At 50.8% G+C, this 22,276-nt stretch overlaps 9 protein-coding genes across 9 annotated transcripts; 4 read left to right on the forward strand and 5 right to left on the reverse strand.

The window, feature by feature from the left end:
• Positions 1 to 1,434: 1,434 nt before the first annotated feature.
• Positions 1,435 to 1,827, forward strand: AKAW2_20467S (uncharacterized protein; the record flags this gene model as incomplete). Its single annotated transcript, XM_041685183.1, has 1 exon — positions 1,435 to 1,827. One exon carries the CDS (start codon positions 1,435 to 1,437, stop codon positions 1,825 to 1,827), a length of 393 nt encoding a protein of 130 aa, XP_041539293.1.
• Positions 1,828 to 2,802: 975 nt separating this feature from the next.
• AKAW2_20468S (3-oxoacid CoA-transferase) lies at positions 2,803 to 4,636 on the forward strand (the record flags this gene model as incomplete). Its single annotated transcript, XM_041685184.1, has 6 exons — positions 2,803 to 3,064; positions 3,128 to 3,322; positions 3,385 to 3,771; positions 3,834 to 4,178; positions 4,242 to 4,339; positions 4,409 to 4,636. The coding sequence occupies 6 exons, from the start codon at positions 2,803 to 2,805 to the stop codon at positions 4,634 to 4,636; spliced, it is 1,515 nt and encodes a 504-aa protein (XP_041539294.1).
• Positions 4,637 to 4,883: 247 nt separating this feature from the next.
• AKAW2_20469A (uncharacterized protein) lies at positions 4,884 to 5,159 on the reverse strand (the record flags this gene model as incomplete). Its single annotated transcript, XM_041685185.1, has 1 exon — positions 4,884 to 5,159. The coding sequence occupies one exon, from the start codon at positions 5,157 to 5,159 to the stop codon at positions 4,884 to 4,886; it is 276 nt and encodes a 91-aa protein (XP_041539295.1).
• Positions 5,160 to 6,055: 896 nt separating this feature from the next.
• Positions 6,056 to 7,045, reverse strand: AKAW2_20470A (Zn(II)2Cys6 transcription factor domain-containing protein; the record flags this gene model as incomplete). Its single annotated transcript, XM_041685186.1, has 4 exons — positions 6,056 to 6,725; positions 6,778 to 6,840; positions 6,901 to 6,914; positions 6,971 to 7,045. The coding sequence occupies 4 exons, from the start codon at positions 7,043 to 7,045 to the stop codon at positions 6,056 to 6,058; spliced, it is 822 nt and encodes a 273-aa protein (XP_041539296.1).
• A 759-nt stretch (positions 7,046 to 7,804) lies between these two features.
• Positions 7,805 to 8,956, forward strand: AKAW2_20471S (isocitrate/isopropylmalate dehydrogenase family protein; the record flags this gene model as incomplete). Its single annotated transcript, XM_041685187.1, has 2 exons — positions 7,805 to 8,054; positions 8,118 to 8,956. The coding sequence occupies 2 exons, from the start codon at positions 7,805 to 7,807 to the stop codon at positions 8,954 to 8,956; spliced, it is 1,089 nt and encodes a 362-aa protein (XP_041539297.1).
• Positions 8,957 to 9,474: 518 nt separating this feature from the next.
• Positions 9,475 to 11,754, forward strand: AKAW2_20472S (transcription factor domain-containing protein; the record flags this gene model as incomplete). The annotated part of the gene is made up of 2 exons (XM_041685188.1): positions 9,475 to 11,099; positions 11,238 to 11,754. 2 exons carry the CDS (start codon positions 9,475 to 9,477, stop codon positions 11,752 to 11,754), a joined length of 2,142 nt encoding a protein of 713 aa, XP_041539298.1.
• A 740-nt stretch (positions 11,755 to 12,494) lies between these two features.
• pab1 (polyadenylate-binding protein) lies at positions 12,495 to 14,846 on the reverse strand (the record flags this gene model as incomplete). The annotated part of the gene is made up of 2 exons (XM_041685189.1): positions 12,495 to 12,654; positions 12,715 to 14,846. 2 exons carry the CDS (start codon positions 14,844 to 14,846, stop codon positions 12,495 to 12,497), a joined length of 2,292 nt encoding a protein of 763 aa, XP_041539299.1.
• A 1,621-nt stretch (positions 14,847 to 16,467) lies between these two features.
• AKAW2_20474A (uncharacterized protein) lies at positions 16,468 to 20,214 on the reverse strand (the record flags this gene model as incomplete). Its single annotated transcript, XM_041685191.1, has 2 exons — positions 16,468 to 17,139; positions 17,197 to 20,214. 2 exons carry the CDS (start codon positions 20,212 to 20,214, stop codon positions 16,468 to 16,470), a joined length of 3,690 nt encoding a protein of 1,229 aa, XP_041539300.1.
• Positions 20,215 to 21,532: 1,318 nt separating this feature from the next.
• On the reverse strand, positions 21,533 to 22,180 carry AKAW2_20475A (mitochondrial 54S ribosomal protein mL41; the record flags this gene model as incomplete). Its single annotated transcript, XM_041685192.1, has 2 exons — positions 21,533 to 21,754; positions 21,833 to 22,180. The coding sequence occupies 2 exons, from the start codon at positions 22,178 to 22,180 to the stop codon at positions 21,533 to 21,535; spliced, it is 570 nt and encodes a 189-aa protein (XP_041539301.1).
• Positions 22,181 to 22,276: the final 96 nt, after the last annotated feature.

The following is a 22,276-nucleotide window of genomic DNA, read 5'->3' on the forward strand; positions in this document are numbered from 1 at the left end:
GTTTACAATCTTGCCATGTTAACGCTCCCCTAACTCCAATTTAGGCACACTATGCCATTTTTCGGCACCTCCTCCGCGACAGTGGCGGTCTCTATAGCGTTACGAGCAATCTGGAGAAGAATAGCTTGACGGTCAAAGTTGACCGATCGCGATTAATCTCTCATGGCAAACCATCACTGGGCCGCATGCTCCTGAAACTTCATATCTATCGTTGCACCGCTGACGTCTCCAACTGTCGGTGTTTCTATGAGGATCTATCGCATGTTGACGAACAAGCTCTGAAATGGAGAGATATTGTTGTCTCCAAGAAGGATCCTCCCCTGGTGTTTAGCCAGGCCAATACTTACCTTGTCGGTGATGATGTAAAGATAAAGGAATACGAACCCACAGCTCAAGGAGTTGTGCAAAGCTGGGCGGAAAGAAGTAATGAATAGTACTTCCCAGTCGGCATATTACTACACGGCCAGAGAACAATTGCACAGAAAGCCTTTAAATGATCGCAAACTTCCCCATTGAACCACCAAATACGCCCTGCTGTACAAAACTCTGAGCGAATTGCAAAACTACCAAAATTTCAACCAACTCGCAGGATCGCTCTCTTCCATCCAAAGCTGAACCCACGTGCGAGGCGTCGTGGTAGCTAACTGCCTCTGCAAAACGACAAGGCGATATTTCAAAATCGGTAAGTCCCACAGACGATAATACTTCTCCTTCTAAAACAAGCTTAGCCAAAGCAAAACGTTCCCTCTTTCCACACAATGCCATCAATAATAGGCATGCCAGCGACTACTAGGCTGGAATATACTTGGAGTTGGCACATGTACTGCTGGCGGTAAGACGGTCAACTCCGTTTGTTAGATGAGCTTCAATGCCCATTGGCTTCTACAATGACACTAGCAGAGTCATTTTAGATTATTGGCAGTCCCAAGTATAACAATAGTACAATTCCTGTACTACTTCCTGCCAATGGCAAAGGATAACGGATTGCTAGTCTTTGTACATACAGGAATTTTCTAAATGAAAATATCCGTAACTATCATGTAAGTTACAACCATCAGTTCCGAATCGAAACAAAGATTAACCAGATGTAGTGTAGTACAAACATAAAATTTTGCAGAACAAAAAGAATGAAAGTTTAAGATTCTTGTGTCATTATACTGATACTTGTGGAAGATTCCAATCCGCTGCAAATGCCCAATATTCCTACCTACGCAGCACGGAGGACATCCCCTAAAGGCAACATAATCGAGTATGTGCCTACGCATATAAAAGAACCTCATAATCCTGTCGTCTACCCCTATCTGTCAAGATCATAAACTATCTGATCAAGGCCTTTGTTCGTTTGTTAACATCTTCTCACTCATCGCGGCATTACTGAAGACAATATCTCTAGATATACACCGGACAACACCCAACCCCGACCGAGTCAAAATCATGCCGTACTACGCTTATCTCCAAGAGCACGTCGTCGACGGGACGCAGGAACCCGTCCTACAAAGATACTACCTGGTAACTGCTGCCGATGCCCTTGCGGCCAGTGATTTCCTTGTCGGACTGAGCAAATATGCTGAGACAAAGAACGATCGGGTGTATAGTACGAAGGCCGAGACCATGGAGTGGTGGAACTGTACGGTAAGCTCAGCCGGTGACATTCGGTGGATCTACAACGAAATGATTGCCCAAAGGCCTGAGAATTACAACAATGTGGAAGAGTTGGCCGATTGCCGTGGTAGAATCATTCTCTGCGAGTTGAACCTGGCGAATTGGCCAATTATTCCTGTCACCCAGAACACTTCACTTGATTATAGGGATCACCAGGTCTCCTAGATCAGCCAGTTTTACCATATGACGAGGGTACATTGGCTGATTGGAATGCTGATGTTTGATGGGGTCTTTGTCTTAAGAAACCCAGAATGGTTTGTGGTTACGGTCACGTGGTTTTCGGTTTCCCGAACCTCCTGACAGAAGCATGTATCAAGTATGACCAGAATGCGAAATAATTATGTCTTTGATCTTGGTTGGCCAGAGTAGTCCATCTTCATCCTCCATCACAATGTAAATCCAGGAAAAAGTTTTTGTAAAGCAGGGGAATGTGCTACCCCAGATCGAGACCCCACAAGATCTCCCGAGTCGGAGGGAAAGTCGGCAGGAGTCAAGGCTGGCCAGGAACACCGGCGAGTTTACCCGATTTGTCTTGCCGACGCCAGTCCCGCTGTCGGAATCGTAAAATACACCCGTCGTTGTGACGGGTTCGCCCCCCATTGGGCGCTTATCTAATCAATCATCACTGCCGGAGGACCCTGAATAGACCGACGGACAAGCAGAAAGTAACTATGAAACAATCCGTGCATTGGGGGATACCGGTAAAATCGGAGAATGCTTGACAAGGCCATCCCGCTCCGATCGCGTGCCTCAAATAGTGCTTTTGAGGGGAAAGACTGGGGTGATTCAAACCAGGGGGTTGTGGACACCCCGCAGGCAGAACGTTTCTCCCCCCCACAAGTGTACGAGGCAATACGACCCCAGCGGTCAGGCAGTGGGGTCGGCTTCGGAAGGCGGCAAAGCGATGCTGAAAGTCGGCGGCGGATAATCGCTTTTGTCGGCTGCGCCATCATGTTCACTAGCCGAAGCGGCGAGCTACGCGATGCTGCAAGAGCCGGTCTGGCCTAGGCTGAGCTTCTTTTTTATCGCTGGCGTTGTCCTTCCTTCTCTCTTTCTCTTCTTTTCTTTCTTTCTTTTCCCCAGTTTTTTCGACTCCCTCCGCAGATCTCAATTCTTTTGTTTTAAGGCTGGTCGACAACCATGTCGCGGCCTGTTCCTGCGGTGTTCCGCCCCATCTGGAGGCGGAATTTCTCCGTCTCAACTGCCAAGCGCGCAATCGATAAACTATGCCCGTCCGCTCAGGAAGCGATCAAGGATATGAAGGGTTCTTCGACCCTTCTCGTCGGTGGTTTCGGTTTCGCTGGTGTCCCTACTACGTTGATTGATGCCGTCCGTGACCGTCCGGACATCAAGGATCTGACTGTCGTCTCCAACAATGCTGGCATGCCCGGTGTTGGTCTCGGTAGGTTGAGCTACACTGCAATGCAGTAAAGATTGCAATTGGTCTAACAGACAACGATAATAGGCCAGCTGCTGGAAAGCAAGCAGATCAGCAAGATGATCGCCTCTTTCATCGGTGAAAACAAGGTCTTCGAGAAAATGTATCTCACTGGTGACCTCTCTCTGGAATTGACCCCCCAGGGTACCATTGCGGAAAAGTGTGCCGCTGGTGCCGCTGGTGTCCCTGCCTTCTATACCCCTGCTGCTTACGGAACTATTGGTACGCATACTTCAATGGCTGTCTATGTCCCCGGACTTAAGACTAATTATCCGGTTGTATAGTGCAATCTGGTGAACTCCCCGTTCGTTACAACAAGGACGGTAGCGTCGCTATCAAGAACGCCCCCAAGGAAGAACGCGAATTCAACGGAAAGAAATACATCCTGGAAGAATCGATTTTCGGTGACTACGCCCTGGTTAAGGTCCACAAGGCCGACAAGCTCGGTAACTGCCAGTTCCGCAAGTCCATGAACAACTTCAACGAGGCCATGGCCAAGAACGCCAAGTACACCATCGTCGAGGCCGACCACATCGTCGAAGTTGGCGAGATCGACCCCGAGAGCATCCACCTCCAGGGCATCTACGTCAACAAGGTCATCCAGAGCACCGGCGAGAAGAAGATCGAGAAGCTCACTTTCGCCAAGGACCCCAACGAGATGCTCCAGGCTGGTCAGTACCCAGTTCAAACCCCGGCCCATAGCGCAAACTTGCTAACATTGTTGGTGTTGTAGGTTCCGGTGAGGCCACCATCCGTCGTGAACGTATCGTCAAGCGTGCCGCCAAGGAATTCAAGGACGGCATGTACGTCAACCTTGGTATCGGAATGCCCCTGATTGCTCCCGCCTACGTCGAGGAGGGTGTTGAGGTCGTCCTCCAGGCCGAGAACGGTATCCTGGGTCTGGGTGGCTACCCCAAGCCCGGTGAGGAGGATCCCGACTTGATCAACCCCGGCAAGGAGACCGTCACCCTGGGTCGCGGTGCTTCCGTCTTCGGTTCCCACGAGAGTTTCGGTATGATCCGGTCTGGCCGCATTGACCTGACTATGCTTGGTGCTCTTCAGGTCAGCCAGTACGGAGGTAAGCTCAGCACTCTCCATTCATTACAAACTCATAATGAACAACACTAATCCTTGATTTCAGATCTCGCCAACTTCATGCTTCCCGGTAAGGTCAAGGGTATGGGTGGAGCCATGGATCTCGTTTCCAACCCTGAGAAGACCAAGGTCGTCGTCACTATGGTGAGTCATCCTCTACTTATACCCACCACACATACATTTGAATGTCCACCACTGACATAGTTTGAACAGGAACACACCGACAAGAAGGGCAACCCCAAGATCCTCCCCGAGTGCAGCTTCCCCCTGACCGGACCCCGCTGCGTGTGGAAGATCATCACCGATCTGGCCGTCTTCGAAGTCAGCCCCACCGAGGGTCTGACTCTTGCCGAGTACGCCGAGGGCGTGACCGTCGAGGAGATCCGCAGCAAGACTGCCGCTCCTTTCAAGGTTTCTGCTGATCTGAAGCCTATGCTGTAAATTTATTATATATACCACTTTTTTTTGATGCATAAGTATGATGGGTTGTTTATAGATTGTGATCGTTGTATATAACATTGATGTTGATGTTGATGACTGGTTTGGTTGGATAAAAGGGAAATTCAAAAACTAGATTCATGATATACACTACACTCATTGTTCCTTAAAACATAAAACATACACATACCCCAATACAAGACAATACATCACTGATGGATGGCGAACGACAGAGAAAAAGGAGGGAGAATCAATGCGTCGTCTTCGACCTATTAACCGACCCCGTGGTCCCCTTCCGCGTCCCCTCAACAGGATTCGGCGCAGTACCGGTATTCATCCTCCTCGCGGCAGCAACATTCGGTGCCTTGAAGGCAATATCATTCTGCTCGCGGTATTCCTCTTCCTCTTCTTCTTGCTGTTCGTGCCAGGCATTCTCGTAGTCGTCGATGGGGAGGTCGTCGTCGCGGACAGCGCCGTGGACTTTCTTCGGTTGCGGGGGTGGGGAGGCGACTGGTTTGGAGGGCATTTTGGATGAGCAGAGTATTAACTGGATTGGATTGGTTTAATGGACGTGATTCTTGGTTTGTACAGGATGTTCTGTAGACTTGTGGTTGCGAATGGGATGTGATGTGATGGGACTGAAATTGGGGAAAAAGGTTGGTTTAAATAGCCAGGTATATCAGGAGTACTGGGTAGCGTAGGTTTGAAGAAGCGTTATGATGAGGTCATGCATTATAAAAGTATCATTGTATTTTGGTAAGATTGAAATTAGTTCGAATGGTTCCACAAAAGATGCAGGTTTGTGTACATTGATTGCTTGGGTGATATGCTGTGTGGTAATGGTACTGTGTATAGTTGACGGCGAATATACTTCGTCCTAGTATTGAATGGGTGATGGCGTCATGGCGATGTAAGTCGCGCAGTGTTTGAGATGCTTGCAGGATACCATGTGCTGAGCTATTTTGTAGAGCATATGCCTGAAGGTATTGCTCAACTCTCTAGTATCATTTGGAAAGCTTTGATGGAATGGATGGATGCTGCGGCTGATATGGGTTTGTTGTGGGGACGGGCGGATAGATTCATCATTTCCCGATTAGGAAACATATCACGAGATTCTTGACACAGTAGTTTCACATGATGCATTTTGTTATCACTGAAATCTTGGAGACGTGGTTTGAGAGTTTGACTCCCGATATTGTACTCGTTTGGTCATAGTAATAGACAAATAGTATATAACTAGACCGTTGTATATACAGCATATAGGTCCCCTTTAACCAGTAGACCCAAGGACTCCTCCATAATAAAATAAGCATTCTTCCATAAAGACACAACACGAAGGTATAAAGTTGTGACGTCCCAGCGACGGACCAGCTCTATCGTCAACAATCGCTTGCATGCCCCGTATATCTCTTGTCTGATAGACTACCAAAGAAATTGCTGTTGAAAGCTCACAGGAGGTGCACCCCTCCACAGACTCGGTTTCTGCAAACTAGGAAATTCATGGACCGCTTCCGCTCGAGCGCGTTGATACTGTATCGCTTCGAAAACAGGATCCATTCGTGGACGATTCTCCCTGGCCTCGCCATCTAATGCGCTGCTATATAGAACTTTAGCCGACGATAAACCGGCATCGATCGGACTATTGGGTATATCAATCTGGTGTATCCGTGGTAGCGTAGGCATTTCGCGATATCCTTGGAATTCGGGCATCTGGTCTTTTGGAGATCCAGTCTCCGGTTGGTATTCAGGGTGTGAGACAGAAGGACGCTCAACGGCTTCAGGTCCCGAAGAGTGCCGTGACGAACCATCTCCTTCATTGCTCAAACAGTCATTCTGCCAGTCCCGGATTTCCTGTACTGTGTGTAGAGGAAACTTCTTCCAATAGTCAGTGCCTCGCTTTCCGAGGCGGGAAGATGACGAGTACGTTTGAGGCGGACTGCCGCTGTTTCGATGCCTGCTTGAACGATCTTGGCGTCCTTGGACACTGGCAGAGAGCTGAGAGTCCGGGATCTGGGCGAGAAGATTCAGAAGAAGACTCTCTGTTTCATGAAGACGGTGTTCCAAGGCTTCTATGTAACCTTTTGCCGGCCCACTAAGACGTATAAGCTTGGACACTTCCAAGTCCAGCAGCTAGCGTAGCTTACCGTTTCAACTGTTCGGGCCAGTCGCACGACCGATTGTGCTGGTCGCATTGAGTGCAAATTGGCCTTTCGAATCAGATTGCATGAGCAAAAGATGGAACTAATAACGAAGAATTTCCTACTTACTTATTCCCGCTGCACTAGAAACACATGGATTGTTAGATGCGAAGAAACATGAAGAATAGAATAATCTCACCTTCTGTTTCCGGAACCGGCAGGAATTACAAGCCACTGTGATCCGTGACACTTTGTTCGGCTTTGCAGGCGCCATTGTTGACCGGTTAATAGTTTGAACGAAGGGTGACGCAGTAAAGTATGCAGTAGATTGACCGGCTCCGCTCGGGGATCATCGTAGTACAAAGTATCAGCCAGAGGGCAGGATTAAGAGGGCGCTCGAGGAAAAGCGTTATGGAGCAGCGGACTGCCGCCATAGAAAGGCTAAGCAATTCGGGTCGATCGTGATTGCCACTTCGGGATAAGCGCAGGGTCGGTGGGACTTACACGGCTGAACGCTTAGCCGACGCGTGGCTCCTTCTCTGTGCAGTGCCTGTGCCTGTTCTTCAGGGATCAACAATCACCCTGCTCTGCACATCTGATCATCTACTCAGCAGCTATACACTATACACGTTGGTGGTTGTGGCATACTTAGCCAGCCCATCGCAGAACGGCATATGGAGATCGGTAGGAAGCCGGCCTGTGCGGTTGCCACTAATTCGGTATAGGCTGGATTAGATAAGCGCAGCAGTATCCATCTTTTCCTCCAAACTATACTGGCTCCAAATATTCAAGAGCCAACGAGAATAAACTACTGGTTATAGTAGATACTAAAGGGTGGAACTACGAGACATGAATAAAGTTGCATGCGGCGAAATCATGGCGACATGCGCAGGACAAACCTTCAGCCTGAATAATAGCCGGAGCGGGGAAGTATATAGAGCTTCAATGCGGGGATCATAGTACTGATATATCCAGAGAGTCCTTCCTCACCTCAATTCTTACTAGTACCGTGTTTCAGTCTTGCGAAAACACAATGGCTACAGAGAAACCTACTTATCGCATCGCATCCATTCCCGGTGACGGCATTGGCGAGGAAGTGGTGCGAGCAACCATTGAAGTGGTCAACAAGCTCGCTCAGACGTTGAACACATTCAACATTGAATTCACGCATCTCCCATGGGGCACTGATTACTACAAGCAACATGGTCGTTACGTGTCTGAAGGTTACTTGGATACTCTGCGGAAATTCGACGCAGGCTTGTTTGGTTCTGTGGGACATCCAGGTATGTATATCTGATCCTTACCAGACAGACAGTCGATTGCAATTCACGCACTAACTAATCTAGACGTGCCCGACCACGTCTCCTTATGGGGCCTGCTACTAGCGCTCCGCAGTCCATTGCAACTATATGCCAATGTCCGTCCTGTGCGCACCTTTCCCGGAACCAAGTCACCTCTGACCACAGCTGTGAATGGCATCGATTGGGTCCTTGTGCGAGAGAATTCCGAGGGAGAGTATTGTGGTCAAGGTGGACGCAGCCACACGGGTCAGCCATGGGAAGCTGCGACAGAGGTGGCCATCTTCACAAGGGTTGGTGTCGAGAGAATTATGCGCTTTGCCTTCGAAACAGCACGCTCCAGACCACGTCGCCACCTGACCGTCGTCACCAAGAGTAATGCCATGCGCCATGGAATGGTCCTCTGGGATGAGGTCGCTGAGGCGGTCGCGAAAGACTTCCCGGATGTCACCTGGGATAAGATGTTGGTGGACGCCATGACCCTCCGCATGATTTCGAAGCCGGATTCGCTGGATACTATCGTGGGAACCAATTTGCATATGGACATTCTATCTGACCTTGCTGCTGGTTTGGCTGGTTCCATCGGTGTGGCACCATCCAGCAACCTCGACCCTACCCGCAAGAACCCCTCGCTGTTCGAGCCGGTTCATGGAAGTGCTTTCGATATCATGGGTAAGGGCGTCGCCAATCCGGTGGCTACCTTCTGGTCCGCTGCGGAGATGCTCGCATGGCTTGGTGAAAAAGATGCTTCCAAAAAGTTGATGGACTGTGTCGAAAAGGTGTGCGCTGCTGGGGTTTTGACACCGGATCTCGGGGGTTCGGCGAATACGCAGGGAGTTGTGGATGCGGTTTGCAAAGAAATCGAGCTGCAGTTGGCTTCATCGTAAGAAAAGACGCGGCAGGGTCTTCTTGTATTGTGTGTTGGTGTTGGGAAAGACGCGAAATAGAGATACTTCCTCTCCTGTCAAGCATAGCATCGAGTGAACGGTTCCACATCCAATTGCATTATCCCCAGTTCTAGTTTCCATACATTCAATAGGCAGAATATTTTTGAAAAGCAGCATTGTTCCGATAATTTAGCTGAAATCAACTAAACTCCTGGCTTGCCCTTCTCTGTTCCCTATTTCTATGTGGCCGATTTAGCAAGCAGTATAGACTGGCCAGTATTAGACGTCCACATCTTCAAAGTAAGTTGACCATCCGACGGTTGAGAGTCTGTAAGTGAGTCACGGGTCTTTATAAATATCCAATTGCTCTAGAAATATGTACTATACATGCAAAACTTGACGCTCAGAAATATCAGAATTGGTGATGGTGGAAGTGCTGTCCATGACTAAGCAGACACCCGGATTTGCGACTCGCAATTCAATCCGCGATTCTTGACTTCAACGCCATCTTTTCTTCCATGCTCTCTCCTTATCCGCGACAGCAGCATCATGATCCCACCAGAATGGAGCCTCCGGACCTTACCAATGGCCCATCCGAGATTGGTTCCCTGACCGCGCATTCCAAGGATGAGAGTCAGTTTGTCGGTAGCTCCAGTGGCGTCTACTTCATCAATACCGTCCGACGGGCTTTCTCCGAAAGTTTAGATCCGAGTGGTTCATCGCCTGCACAAGACTTCCCCCAGCCGGAGGATACCCTGGTAGGCAGTGATGTCTCGCAGAAAACGACCCCGGCTGCACTGCAGGATGATCAGTTTCCGAGCCAATGGGCATATGATCCCGCAGTGGCCGCAGTCTTGGGGAATGCTCCCCCGCTTGATACAGCTCGGGAACTCATGATGATGTACTTCAAAGTTTGGCATCCTCTGTTCCCATTCCTGCATGGCCCTACTTTCTTGCAGGCCATGGAGGGCCTATATTCAGAAGATCGCCAGGAGCCAACTGGTAATGCTCCAATGGCGGATCACCGGCATGTATGCTGGACAACAATCTTTCAGTGTATTTTCAATCTAGCCAATGCTGTTCATCCGGATATCCAGCTTCCACCGGGGTCTCGGATTGAATCGCCCAGTAACATGCATTCCCTCCTCGGGACGCTAACTAGTAAGCACGATATGTTGTCCTTGCAGGCACTTCTTGCTTGCCAACTATATCTGCTTGCAAAAATGTCCCTCCGGACAGCCTCCACCGTAGGTGGCTGCATGCTCCGTTCCATGCTGCACGCAGGTCTCCATCGCTGTCCATACCGATACAAGGAGCTCACAACCCACGACAGACAGCTGCGCAAGAGGATCTTCTGGTGCGCATACGCCATTGACCGATACCTAAGCCAGGCACTTGGGCTGCCACTAGGCGTACAAGACTCGGATATCGATGTCTGTTCGCCCAATGCTCCTGAAATCCATATACCAGGGATGTACAATAGATCGCATTTCGCCCGATCTACTTCGTATCCTGAGCAAAGGGAACACCGCCCCCAGCTCATAAGCAACCAACACCACGAAAACACCTCACCACGTACCTTCTCAGCCCACAGCAGCTCCTCAGCCGAAGAAGCCCAGCAAAACCGCCGCGAACTTGCCTTTGCAAGCTACGTCGAATCCGGCACCCTGACAGGACGAGCCCTCGAGCTCTTCCACAAATCCATTACCGTGCGCTCTGTCCCACGCAGCTCCGTACTGTTCCTCATCACAGACGTCCACAAATGGTGGAACAATCTCTCCATCGAAACACTTCAAGGCCAACAACACCAACAATCGACCACCGACCGAACCTCATCATCATCTCCCGCAGCAACAACCACCACGGCATTCAACTTCGCCCCCTTCTTCACCGTCCTCTACCAACACCTCATCCTCCTCATCAACCGTCCCTCCCTCTCCCTCAGCCCATCCACCCCCGAATTCTGCTCCGGGCTCCAAACCTGCATCAACGCCGCAAGGGAGATCATCTCCGCTCTAACGACGCAGCAAGAAAGCGGCCAATCATTCTTCTGGCCCGGTTTCCTCTCTGCTGCCTGGATGTCAGGTCTCGTTCTTGCATTTGCATGCCAACTCCGCCAATACGTCTTATCCAAGGGAGCTCAGTACGTTGCATAAAACCCCCTCCCCAGCCTTCTTCCTGCACACCTTGTCTCACAGGAAACCCCCTAACCTGCATGCACCCCACACCCGCCCCAACCTACCTACCTACCCACCCACCTTACTAACATCACCCAAAACAGAGAAATCACCAAATGTCTCACAATCCTGCACACCATGTCCACGCAATGGGAAGCAGCCAAACACTGCCACAGGGCACTTTCCCTCCTATCTCGGACTATCCAGGAATCAGGCACCACCACCGCCGCCGCCGCCGCAGGTGAAGGATCACCCAACAAACGACGAAAAGTAGCAGTAGATCCTCACCACACCGCCTTCTTCACTCCCATTAACTCGCTATCTTCGACGAATATGGATGATGAATATGCACGAGGACGGGCAGGGAGGAGGACTCCTACTGCTGCTGCTGCTGCTGCGACAACATCTGGTCTGCATGAAACTGCTAATACTAGTGGCGGCCATATACACCTGTCTCATGAGGATAGATTATTCGCTGCGGAGGGGGTGAGTACTAACACTAATGATAATAATAATGGAGATGCGGTGGGAGAGTTTGATTTTGGGATTGTGGATCTGCTCGAGGGGAGTAATTTTGATGATTTGGCGGATATGTTTGGGCAGCAGTATCCTTCTTTTTGAGTTAGTACTTATTCCATCATGGGTTGGTATATATGGGAAGGGGAGGGTGTATGATAGTGCATATTACGAAATACAGAGACCGTGTATATACAACAAGTTACGTCTACGAATGGAAAGGATATCTACATATACGTATAATACGTGAGAAAGATCCCGTGAGGAAGTCATAAGTCTATATTACACTCGTGTCATATCGTAGGATACGAGGTAGGTAGTATGGCGGGGATAGGAAGAGAAGACGTCACAACTTCCTCCCTCTCGTGACATGAAATAAGAGAACCATGGCATCCGAACAACTTTTCATCTCCGTTCCCAGAATTGGCCCGCCTTCCTTTGCCCATCGCCCTCTTGCATCACGTGCTAACATTGCCAGGGAACAAACCCCGAAGCGCTATTCAAGAAGGAGAAAGAAAAAGAGGCAGGAGATCCGGTAAAGGTGATGTCGCTCGCTAATCATGGACCGATGACACCACTAACAAAGAACTTTTGGGAACCGAGGGATATCAGGACCAGGAGGGAAGGAGAAGAGAGGGATAAAAAAAAAAAAAAAAAGTGGAAAGGTTGAGGGGTGGGTAAAATGGAAAGGAGGTGTCGGATAGGAGGATAATAAAAGGTGAAATCGTTAATTCGAGTAGAAGAGGTAGAAGAGGTCATCAAAAAATAGGTGGGAGTCAAAAAAAAAAATTCGACATGGCAGACTGCTGAAATCAAACCACCGGTGCAGGAGATGAGACGCGAATTTACGCCTTGTTCTCCTCGGTCGAGGCCTCCTTCTCCGCCTCGGGCTTGGCAGCCTCAGCGGCAGGAGCCTCGGACTCGGTGCCCTTGTTCTTCATGTACTCATCGTAAACGCTAAGGGCCTCGTCGACCTTGGCGCGAAGGGCTTCCTCGTCCTCAAGCCTACAATAATGTATTAGCAACTAGAAGTAACAGTGTAAAGAGTAGAAGGGAAATACTCACAGGCTGAGCAACTCGGTGTTGTCCATCTCCAGAAGCATACCAGTGATCTTACCAGCCAGCTCAGGCTGCTGGGCCTGGATCTTGGGGTAGAGAGCCTCACCGAGCATCTGCTTCTGCTGGGCCGGGGGAGCGGCACCGAGAGTCTGAGCGTTAACGCCACCAGCGGCACCTTCCTGAGGACCGGCGGGAGCAGCAGCGTTCTGTCCGCGACCACCCTGGCCAGGGCGGATCTGACCCTGCTGAACAGGAACACCACGGCCCTGGCCGTAACCGGGACCGCCACGCATACCCTGACCCATGGGCATTCCGGGGACCTGACCACGGCCACCAGCGCCGCGTCCGAACTGCACCTGAGCCATCTGGGGGTAACCCATGCCGTTAGGAATGGCACCAGGGCCCTGCATGCCCATGGGGATACCCTGAGCAAAGTTGGGAGGGATCTGCTGGTTGGGGCCCATGCCGCGACCACCCTGCTGGCCAGGGAAGGGACCGGGGTACTGGCCGGGGCGTCCACCGGGGATACCCATCACCATACCGGGCTGAGGGGGGAAGGCCATGCCGCGCTGACCACCAGGGATGAAACCCTGCTGGCCGGGGCCGTAGAAGACAGCGGGCTGCATGTAAGGCTGGGGCATACCAGCGGCAGCGGCGGCCTGCTGCTGTCTGATGGTGTTGCGAGCCTGGATGCTGGCCTCAAGCTGGCTGCGGCGGACATCCTTGCGCTGGGCAAGGGCAACGTAGAGGGGCTTGCCGTTGACCATTCTCTGGTTCATCTCGGTGACAGCCTTGGAAGCCTCATCGGGGCTGCTGAAGCAGACGAAACCGAAACCCTTGCTCTTACCGAAGGGCTTCTTGTCAGACTTCTTGGCCTCCTTGTCCTTCTCCTCGGAGGACTCGGCGGGCTTCTCCTCAGCCTTCTCCTCGGCCTTCTCAGCCTCGGGGGTGGCCTCCTTGTCGTTCTCCTTGTTAGCCTCCTTCTCCTTACCAGCAGATTCGGGAGACGATTCGCGCTCGACGTTGGTGTCGCGCATAACCTTGGCAGAGGTGATGGTGCCGTAAGGTCCGAAGAGCTCACGGAGCTTCTCATCATCAATGTCGTCGGTCAGGTTCTTCACGTAGAGGTTGACACCCTGGTACTTGGAAGCCTTCTCCAGGCGGGCGGCCTCGTACTGCTTGCGCAGCTCCTCCTCGCGCTCGTGCTTCTTCTGGGCACGACCGACGTAGAGCTTCTGGCTGCGGATCTCCTTGTCGTTCATCTCCTCGACGGCGGCCTGCGCGCTCTCGTGGGTAGAGAAGTTGACAAAACCGAAGCCACGGCTCTTGCCCTCCTGGTCACGGCTGAGGGTGGCGGAGGTGATCTCACCGAACTTCTCGAACATCTTGCGGAACTCATCGTCATCGATCTCAGAGTCGAGGTTCTTGATGTAGACGTTGGTGAAGTTGGCCTTCATCTCCTCGAACTTGCTCTGGCGGTCCTTCTTGGAGATGTGGTGACCGACGAAGACCTTCTTGTCGTTCAGCAGCATGCCGTTGACATGCTTGATGGCGTTGTTGGCAGCCTCAGCAGTCTCGTAGTGGACGAAACCGTATCCCTTGGAGTTGCCGAACTCATCCTGAGCGACCTTGCAGCTGAGAATGTTGCCGAAGGCGGCGAAGGTGTCGTGGAGAGCCTTGTTGTCAATGGCGCTGTCCAGGTTCTTGATGAAGACGTTGCCCTGGCCAGTCTTGCGGAGAGCGGGGTCACGCTGGGACCACATGATACGGCAGGGCTTGCCCTTGATCAGAGTGTAGTTGAGGTCTTCCAGAGCACGCTCACCATCGGCGGTGTTGTTGTAGTTAACGTAGGCGTATCCCAGGGAGCGTCTGGTGACAGCATCACGGCAGACACGGATGGAAGCAACCTGGCCGATGGAAGAGAACAGCTCGTAGAGCATGGCCTCGGTCACGGAGGGGTCGAGTTCACCGACATAGAGGGAAGCCGAGTGAGGCTGGTTGGCAGCGGAAGCCGGAGTAGAGTTCTCAACGGCAGTGACCTCGGGGGTGGTGGCACTGGGGGCAGCAGCAGCAGGGCTGGCCTCAGCGGCGCCGTTGACGTTCTCGGCAGCGGGGGTGGTAGAGACGTCGGCAGACATTTTTGTGGTGTTACTGTTGGACAAGAGGTAAAGATGTTAGCACAGGTGCCGATGAAGAGGATACGAGAGAGTAAGTGGGGAGGGGGGGAGAGGGACAAGCTGTCACAGGCGATGGAATTGGAGGATTGGAACAAAGCTCTCAAGCAACAATGAACGGGAACAATCGCAAGACAAAGAACAAGAGACGAATGATGACAGCGGGAAGATGAGCAAGGAGATGAGATAAAAACAGAGGCAGTGTGGGCTTGTCTAATGGAGACGGGGATTTCCTTCCCAGGCGGTCACACTATCACCGTGATAGAAGGCAGGCAAGGGAAGGTCGACAAGAGATGGAGGGGGGATGGTGGAGGAGGAATGACGATCCACGCAGCAAAAGTACAACCTCAAATTAGACACCGGGAAACACCGTCAAGACAACGGCTGCTGGTATGAAAAGAAGGCTGGGGAAGTGAAGCGAAAAAGACGATCACGAGGGATGAAGAATATGCGGTTGAGGGAAAACTTCCAGATGCACGCACAAAACACGCGCGCCCACACACACACACACACACACCGCACAACTTTTCGGAGACAGTGGGAAAAAGTCACAGTAGGGCCCCAACACCAACACGAAATTTTGATGGACGGGGGAGGGAATATTTACTTTGGTTTTTTTGGTCTTTTTTCCGGGTTTTTTTAGGGGATTTTTTTCGAGGAGTTTTCGAAAAAGGGAGATATGAAAAAGGAGGAAGAAGAGAAAAGGATGCTGGGGATAGACAGCAGAGAAGGGTTTTATGGATTTTTTGGGGAAGGAAGAAAGAAGGAAGAAGAGCGGATGGAGGAGGAAGAGGAAGAGACGGCGAAGAATGAAAATCGCCCCGAAAAGGTCTTTCTCTCTGACTGTGACTGACTGAAATTCTGCCTGCCTTTTTTTTTTCTTTTTTTTTTATCTGAAAAAAACTCAAAACGATAAAATTTTCTTTTGCTCTCTTTGGGTCGGCAGGTGGCGCTAAACCTTATTAGGGTATGGTCCTCGCTGCTTGAACGGCGCTTCACGGAATGGTGGATTCCTTTTCGGCCTTTAAACTCGAGCGGCAAAAAAAAAAAAAGGAAAAAACCAAACTAACATTTGAAGGATCTTAAGTTACATATGCCTCAGGCATTAAAACGGGGCTAGGCCACAATCAGGCAGGCAAGCAAGAATATCACCAGCCATCCATCCAATTCATTCATTCACCATCCATTCGTGGTGTTATTAGTTCGAAAGCTTGGAACGACAGCCACAGTGTTCGTGCAGAGGCCGGGCCTCTAATCAACAAAGGATCACTAACAAAGCGAACCATTTTCGAACAAATATTGATGAAGGCTATCTATCTGGTTGGTCGAAGCTACCCCTCGCCATATGAACAAAGCCCCGAGACGAAAGCAAGTGTAGTAGATACTAGGCTCGAGCTAGAAATAGCCCATCCTCGGTAGCATAGACACAATATGAAACGCGTTGACAACAACCACAATAACAATAACAAGAAAAGAACACATGGATCACCAGGACGCCTAGCTATGCTACTCATAATTATTCACTAAATGCGCTGCAGGTATAATTGCATTGACCGATCCGTGTCATGCAAACTCTCCATTCCCCTCAGCTCAGATCAAATCCAGCTCCGGAATTGACCGCATACAAAAGCTTCTCCCGGAGGATATTGGCGTTGGTATACCGGGGCAGCTTGAGAAGATTCACGCAGGTGCTCGTACTGGGGAGTCGTTCTTGATCCTCGCTCGAGTCTCGAATGCTGAAACGAGGATTGAGATGGCTAAAACCTAACAAAGGAGCCCTGGGGGTCGACGTCACAAACCGAAGCACTTTCTGTCTTTCTTCGTTGGACATCTTCTCCATCACATCCCAGAACAGCTTGACGGTGGGGTGCTCTTCTTTGTCATCCCCGATCGTGTATACTCCTCCGTATAGCGTGTTGCGTCGCAAGTCGGCTACATCAATGTCTCCTGAATCACCACTCACAAGGGTCTGCAGCTCCGTCTGGTTGAACATCGACAGCCACGACGGCTGGATGATTTGTCCCAGACCCTGGAGGAAAGCGTTGGTCTGCAGAGCAGGCTGGACTTGAAGCCGGTAGCGAGCAATGTATGAAATATAAACCAACCGATTCTGATTCGTAACAGGTATGTCTGACCCGTGGCTTTTCAAGTCCCGGGTAGTCGTGCGGTTACCTCCGTCGGGAAGCGGTATCGTATCAGTGACGGTGAAGTTCAACGAGAAGTCCTCCACATCACCAGGATAGTTCTTCAGTTGCAACTGTAGCATGAGTTAGCAGCTAGCACACAGTGCTAAAGAGCAACACGCTTCACTTACCAATCCCTGGTACAGTCCCTGGTCAAGATCCTTCAGATCATTCAGGTTGGCGCGGTAGGCTGTCTCACGCTGGGCCGAACCCGTGCCGCCCGTCAAAGCCCACTTCAGCAGGAAGAACGGGGCAAAGTTGACATCCACCAAGATGCCCTCATATAGACACTTTCCGATGATGCGGCCTAGGAATTCATAGCGCCTGAGTAGGTCACGGACGTTCTCATTCCATTCCGCAGTGTTCTCAACAAAGCCGAGTTGTCGTAGAAGCTCTCGCCGCTGCTCGACTGCAGCAGGGTTCGGATAGAGCAGGTGCTGGTCGTTCTCTTCGAATAGATTCAAGTCACTTGTCGATTTGAAAGCTTCACTAGTCACGCTCGTGAGGAACTCTTTGGTAACACCACCGCCATCGATACCAGCTTCGGTTGTATTGAACTTGTCAATGAACGTGATCTGAATGGGCTCCTTCAACCCATCCCCCAGCTCGTAGAACTCATCAAAGGCGTCCTTGAAAATGCTCTCACGCCTGATATTGGCATGGTGCCGGCTCAGTATATCTTGTACAGCAGGACGCCCATCAATCAGACGGCCCATTGAGGCCTGCGCCACAGACATGCGCCAGGCATCCGGGTCGATATACCCCTGTCTTCGGCGCATTTGATCCCGATAGATGAATTCGCGGAATATCTGGACTCTCGTCGGGAAAGGTATGAAGAAAGGCATGTTGCGGAGAATTTCCATCCTCGGGGCCACGGCCTCCAGCTGCTTCCTGCGAGCGGCCTGTTGTTGGCGACGTCTCAATGCCTCGATACGGCGTGTCTGTTGAGCGCGGCCAGTACCGATCAGGCCTGGGGAAGGCTCAAAGAAGGAATCATTCATTAAATCATCCTGTTCTTCCTCCTCATCCTCATCCTGGAGCTGATGCCTATTCTCCTCTTCTGCTACAACGGCAGGGATGAAGCCTTCCATGTCGAAGCGGCTTGTCATCAACCAGTGCCCGTCTGGAAGGAATTTCCGTCTTGAATCTCGCTCATGGATCATCCGCAAGAGGCCAGTGACCAGACCCTTGAAGTAGTCGAGCGGAATTCCCGTAACGCCGGGAAGCCCTTTCTCTTTGTTCTTCATCTCAATGTCCCTCACGCTTGCAATAGCATCCGGTGGCGCTGCAGACGAGCTAAAGTAGCTTCGAATGCCCCCGGTGTCTTGGGTTGCTTCTTTTTCACTCAGATCTGCCGAGTTCCAATACAGTGTGAAACCTAGGTTTTTGAGAAAGATTGTCATATCCTTGATGTCTTTCAAGGGAAGAGCGCTCTCCTTGGTCCAGGAAACTCTTGTGTTCGAGGAAGCGGTGAAAGACGACTCGCTGGAAAAGAACTCCTCATCATCCATCACTTTCAGAACGAAAGTATAGAGCTCGAGGAATAGAAGTATAATTGTCCATTCTTCATCCCTTTCCATTTGAGATATCTCCGAAGACCTAGTACCCTGCGATTCCTCGGCCGGTTTCAGCAGAGGCAACACTTTCGTCGAATCTTGACTAATGGCAGCGAAGATTCTGCTAGCCTTGGATGCTTGCCAGAAATATTTGATCGCGGGTATTCTTGAGCCTTGCTGGCCTGTCAGCTGGTCACTCGAGGTCGCCGATCCCAAATACAACCACATTCGGATGTCATCACCCCGGCGAGGAAATACTCTCAGCAGCGTCAGAGCGTATGTTGCGAGAATCTTGGCTTCTTTAGATGCATCCGATTGAGCATTTGCCAGCTCCCCCTGAGAGAGATGCGTAGTGTGTAGCTGAGAAAGAAGCCCCGTGATATTGCTTTGATTCACAAGGCTAACTAGCTGCTCCTTGATGAAGGGGTGCAGTGGCGTTTGCTCGGGAGCCTCATCGTAGTCGTTAGAATCTTCTGACTCTAGGCGCCGAGATATATGCACAGCGGTAGAGTTCAGCAGCTCCGATACCACCTTCACAAAACCCGGTTCTGGCGCCGGACGACCTGTCTGACCTCCCAGAGCGCAGCGGTGGAAGAAGATAAAGTAGGCAAGCAGCCAAAGACGGGCATCCACGTCTTCTTCACTCTTCGGTCGGTCTCCGAACAGCGTTTGTAACGGCCCCAAGGCGGAGGTCAGCAACTTATAATTGATATTATTTGCTAACCCGTCCAGACTTCCAATGTATTCCGGGAGGTTGGGAATGGTTAGATATATCTTCGCAAACCATTCATAGGCCGTAAGAGTTTCGGACGTAATGGGTCGAAGCAAAGCAAGCACACTCTCAGTAAGGCTATCCCTGGAGAGTTTATACCTTGTAGATATTGATTCAAAGTCTTTTGTGAGAATCACCATGACCGAGTAGTATTCTTTAGCTAGTCGTGCCATGTGCTTCGGTATCAGCCCCGTGAGAAAGACGAGTAGCTGAAGGAGATGTTGAACCGCAAACACCGGCACCGTGGGCGACGTCACAGACCGCAAGACACGGAGAGTCAAACCCGCCAGTTTCTTCAGCGGCGTGGTCCATTCCCCTTCGGTCGCGATTGAGGGAACTTCATGCAATGTCCTCTGAAACGCCTCGGAGAAGTATACCAGCCGAGCAACATCCCCACTGTCCCACGGTTCCAGAAACTGAACCAGCAAACGAAGCTGCGATAAGCAGTCCGCAGCTGTTCCGTATCGGAGGGAAGGTTGCAAAACAACATCAGGCTGTTGAGCGAGGATGTCAAAGGAGGGGAGATGATCTGTGCCCTGCTTCTTCTCTGTGATATCCCACTCGGTGCGCCACGTCCTGCGCGTTATCTTCCGGCTCCGATAACCCCTCCATGTTCGTTGGACGAGTCGGCTCGCCGTCAACCGCTCTCTTTCCTGCTGCCTCGCAAGCCGTTCCTGTTGGGCAATCGCAAGAGTATTCTGGGGGCCTGCGCCGTGAGGGTTTTGTCGACCGGAGGGATATGCGGCGAAAGGGTTCGTATTGCGGCCCCCGAGGTTAACCTGCCGTGGACGGCGGGAGTTCCCCGTAAATGACTGGAACATAGCTTCGCCTGGACGATCACGCTGAGATTAAAGTCTGTCGACAAGACTCGGGCGGACAAATGTGAAGGTCACTGTAGAGATGAACAGCATCAGTCAAGCGTCTCCATAACGCAGCTCACGGATGAGCAGCCTAAACACGCAGTGAAGCGGAGGTGGGTGGAGGATGGATTGAGCATTGCAGCTGTCTCTTTGCTGTCTCGTCCTGCACGCACTCCGGGATCGCCGCTGATTGCTTCTTACGGCCACGCACCGTTTTACACCAGATACCTTTATTGCCACTCACCTTGCCGCCACACTGCCCATATCACGCTTAATAATGGTCCAATTGCTCTATCTAGATGATGCTGGAATTCTTCATCTGCTTGCTGAGAACTGAGTGTTTGTTCCCAGAGGCTGTCTATCATCTCGTCGCTATGTGGAAGATGCCGGTGATTTCTAGGTGAGAATTATCCATTTCATTATTCCTTCGTATTAGTTTATGACGAGTGTGAGCCGGTTACTACTCCGAGAAACAGTTTATATATATATATCCAACAGTAGCCATGAAACTAGAAAAGCGAAGACCGCAGACGGTATGTGATACGGTAATAGACCAGGACCCCTAACGCCCCCTTCTTGAGTACTAAGTAATGTGCATCGAGATGAATAGTAAATCGTAGGGCGGTTCTTATGCTTTGATTATTCGAAAGGTGCCGTTCTACTAGTTTAGAAGGCCCCTAGTAATACTAGGGCTGGATCTGCCATATATCCCAGCTTGTATCACCAACTCTAACTTGATATGCGTCCCTCCACAATCCAAACTGCAGGGAAGTAACCTTAAAACCCAATGCATACCGCATCGAAAATTTAGACCGGATTATACCAGTATTTCTGAACCTCATGAAATTTGTAATTGGTGATATCTAAACCATTTGCTAATATGCAATAAAAAAACCCAGAGATGCGCCGCGAACCAATATATGTACCAAGAAAGGTAAGACCAAAGCTACACGCCCTGTCGTCTCAACCGCTTGATACCTAGGTAGCCCTGTATAAAACTGTGCCCTCAACATCAAATCCCACAGCTACTGTACATAGAATACAGTCCACGCAAGCCGGACCGGCACATAAAGCATGGAGAGCCGATAAACTTCTGTGACTGCTCCCAAAGAGCAACACCACCAGAACAGCCGACTCAACTTCGGCGCCGCGCCATTTCATGCCTGATGTAACCGCCGAACTGTGCATGGACGAAGGGGGGTATGTATGATATGCCTCATGATGTCCGAAAAACCCGAATGTGTTTCCCTCTCGAAAAGTGCAAGGACCGCGAAGTCGATTATTGACGAGCGGGCTGAGTAGTCGATGACGATTCCGCTGCGGCTTCCGAATCCAGACGCTCCTGCTCCAGAACTTCCTGACCGTTGTCCGAGGCCCACATATCGAGGTAGTCCTTTCCACTGAAAGCCCGCTGGAGGGTGACGATCCTTCCGTCCTTCTCGATTTCTTTCGTGTACTTGGATTTCGTGGGAGGCATACGCTTGGTCACGAAGGGGGTCAACTATATCATACATATCCGTGTTAGTATTCCAACCCATGGCCAACAGTCAATTGCACATTATAGAAGGTATAATCCCACCTTGAACTGATCCAAGTTTTCAGGCACAGCGAAAGTGCGGACTTTTTTCCAATCGATCACATATGACCCGTTCTTCGCGAAGTAACCCATCGATCCGGTCCGGTTACCCTTGTAGTAGCCACCAAGAACCTGTTTCGTGGTCAGGCGCAAGCGCGCCATCATGGGCTGCGAGGGCTTGAACATGGTGGGCAGGCAGAGAGGCAATTGACGGTCGGTGGGTTGCGGAGGTAACAAGACGGAGGAGCGTTGGACAAGATGTTCGGGGAAGAGACGATAGGAAGGCTCTTTCTGGGCGGCGCTAGAGAGAAGTAGCTCCGCCCCGCCAAGAACTTTTTTCGTGGTCCGCATCGGAAAAGTAAAAAAATCAACGGCTGCATCTTGACAACTTCCTGCGGTGCGTGGTCGCCATTCAAGCTATTGTTTCTTTCATTTAATCTTCTGGGA

The sequence above is a fragment of the Aspergillus luchuensis genome, chromosome 2 (genome assembly GCF_016861625.1).
Source record: "Aspergillus luchuensis IFO 4308 DNA, chromosome 2, nearly complete sequence".
Taxonomy (NCBI): Eukaryota; Fungi; Ascomycota; class Eurotiomycetes; order Eurotiales; family Aspergillaceae; genus Aspergillus; species Aspergillus luchuensis.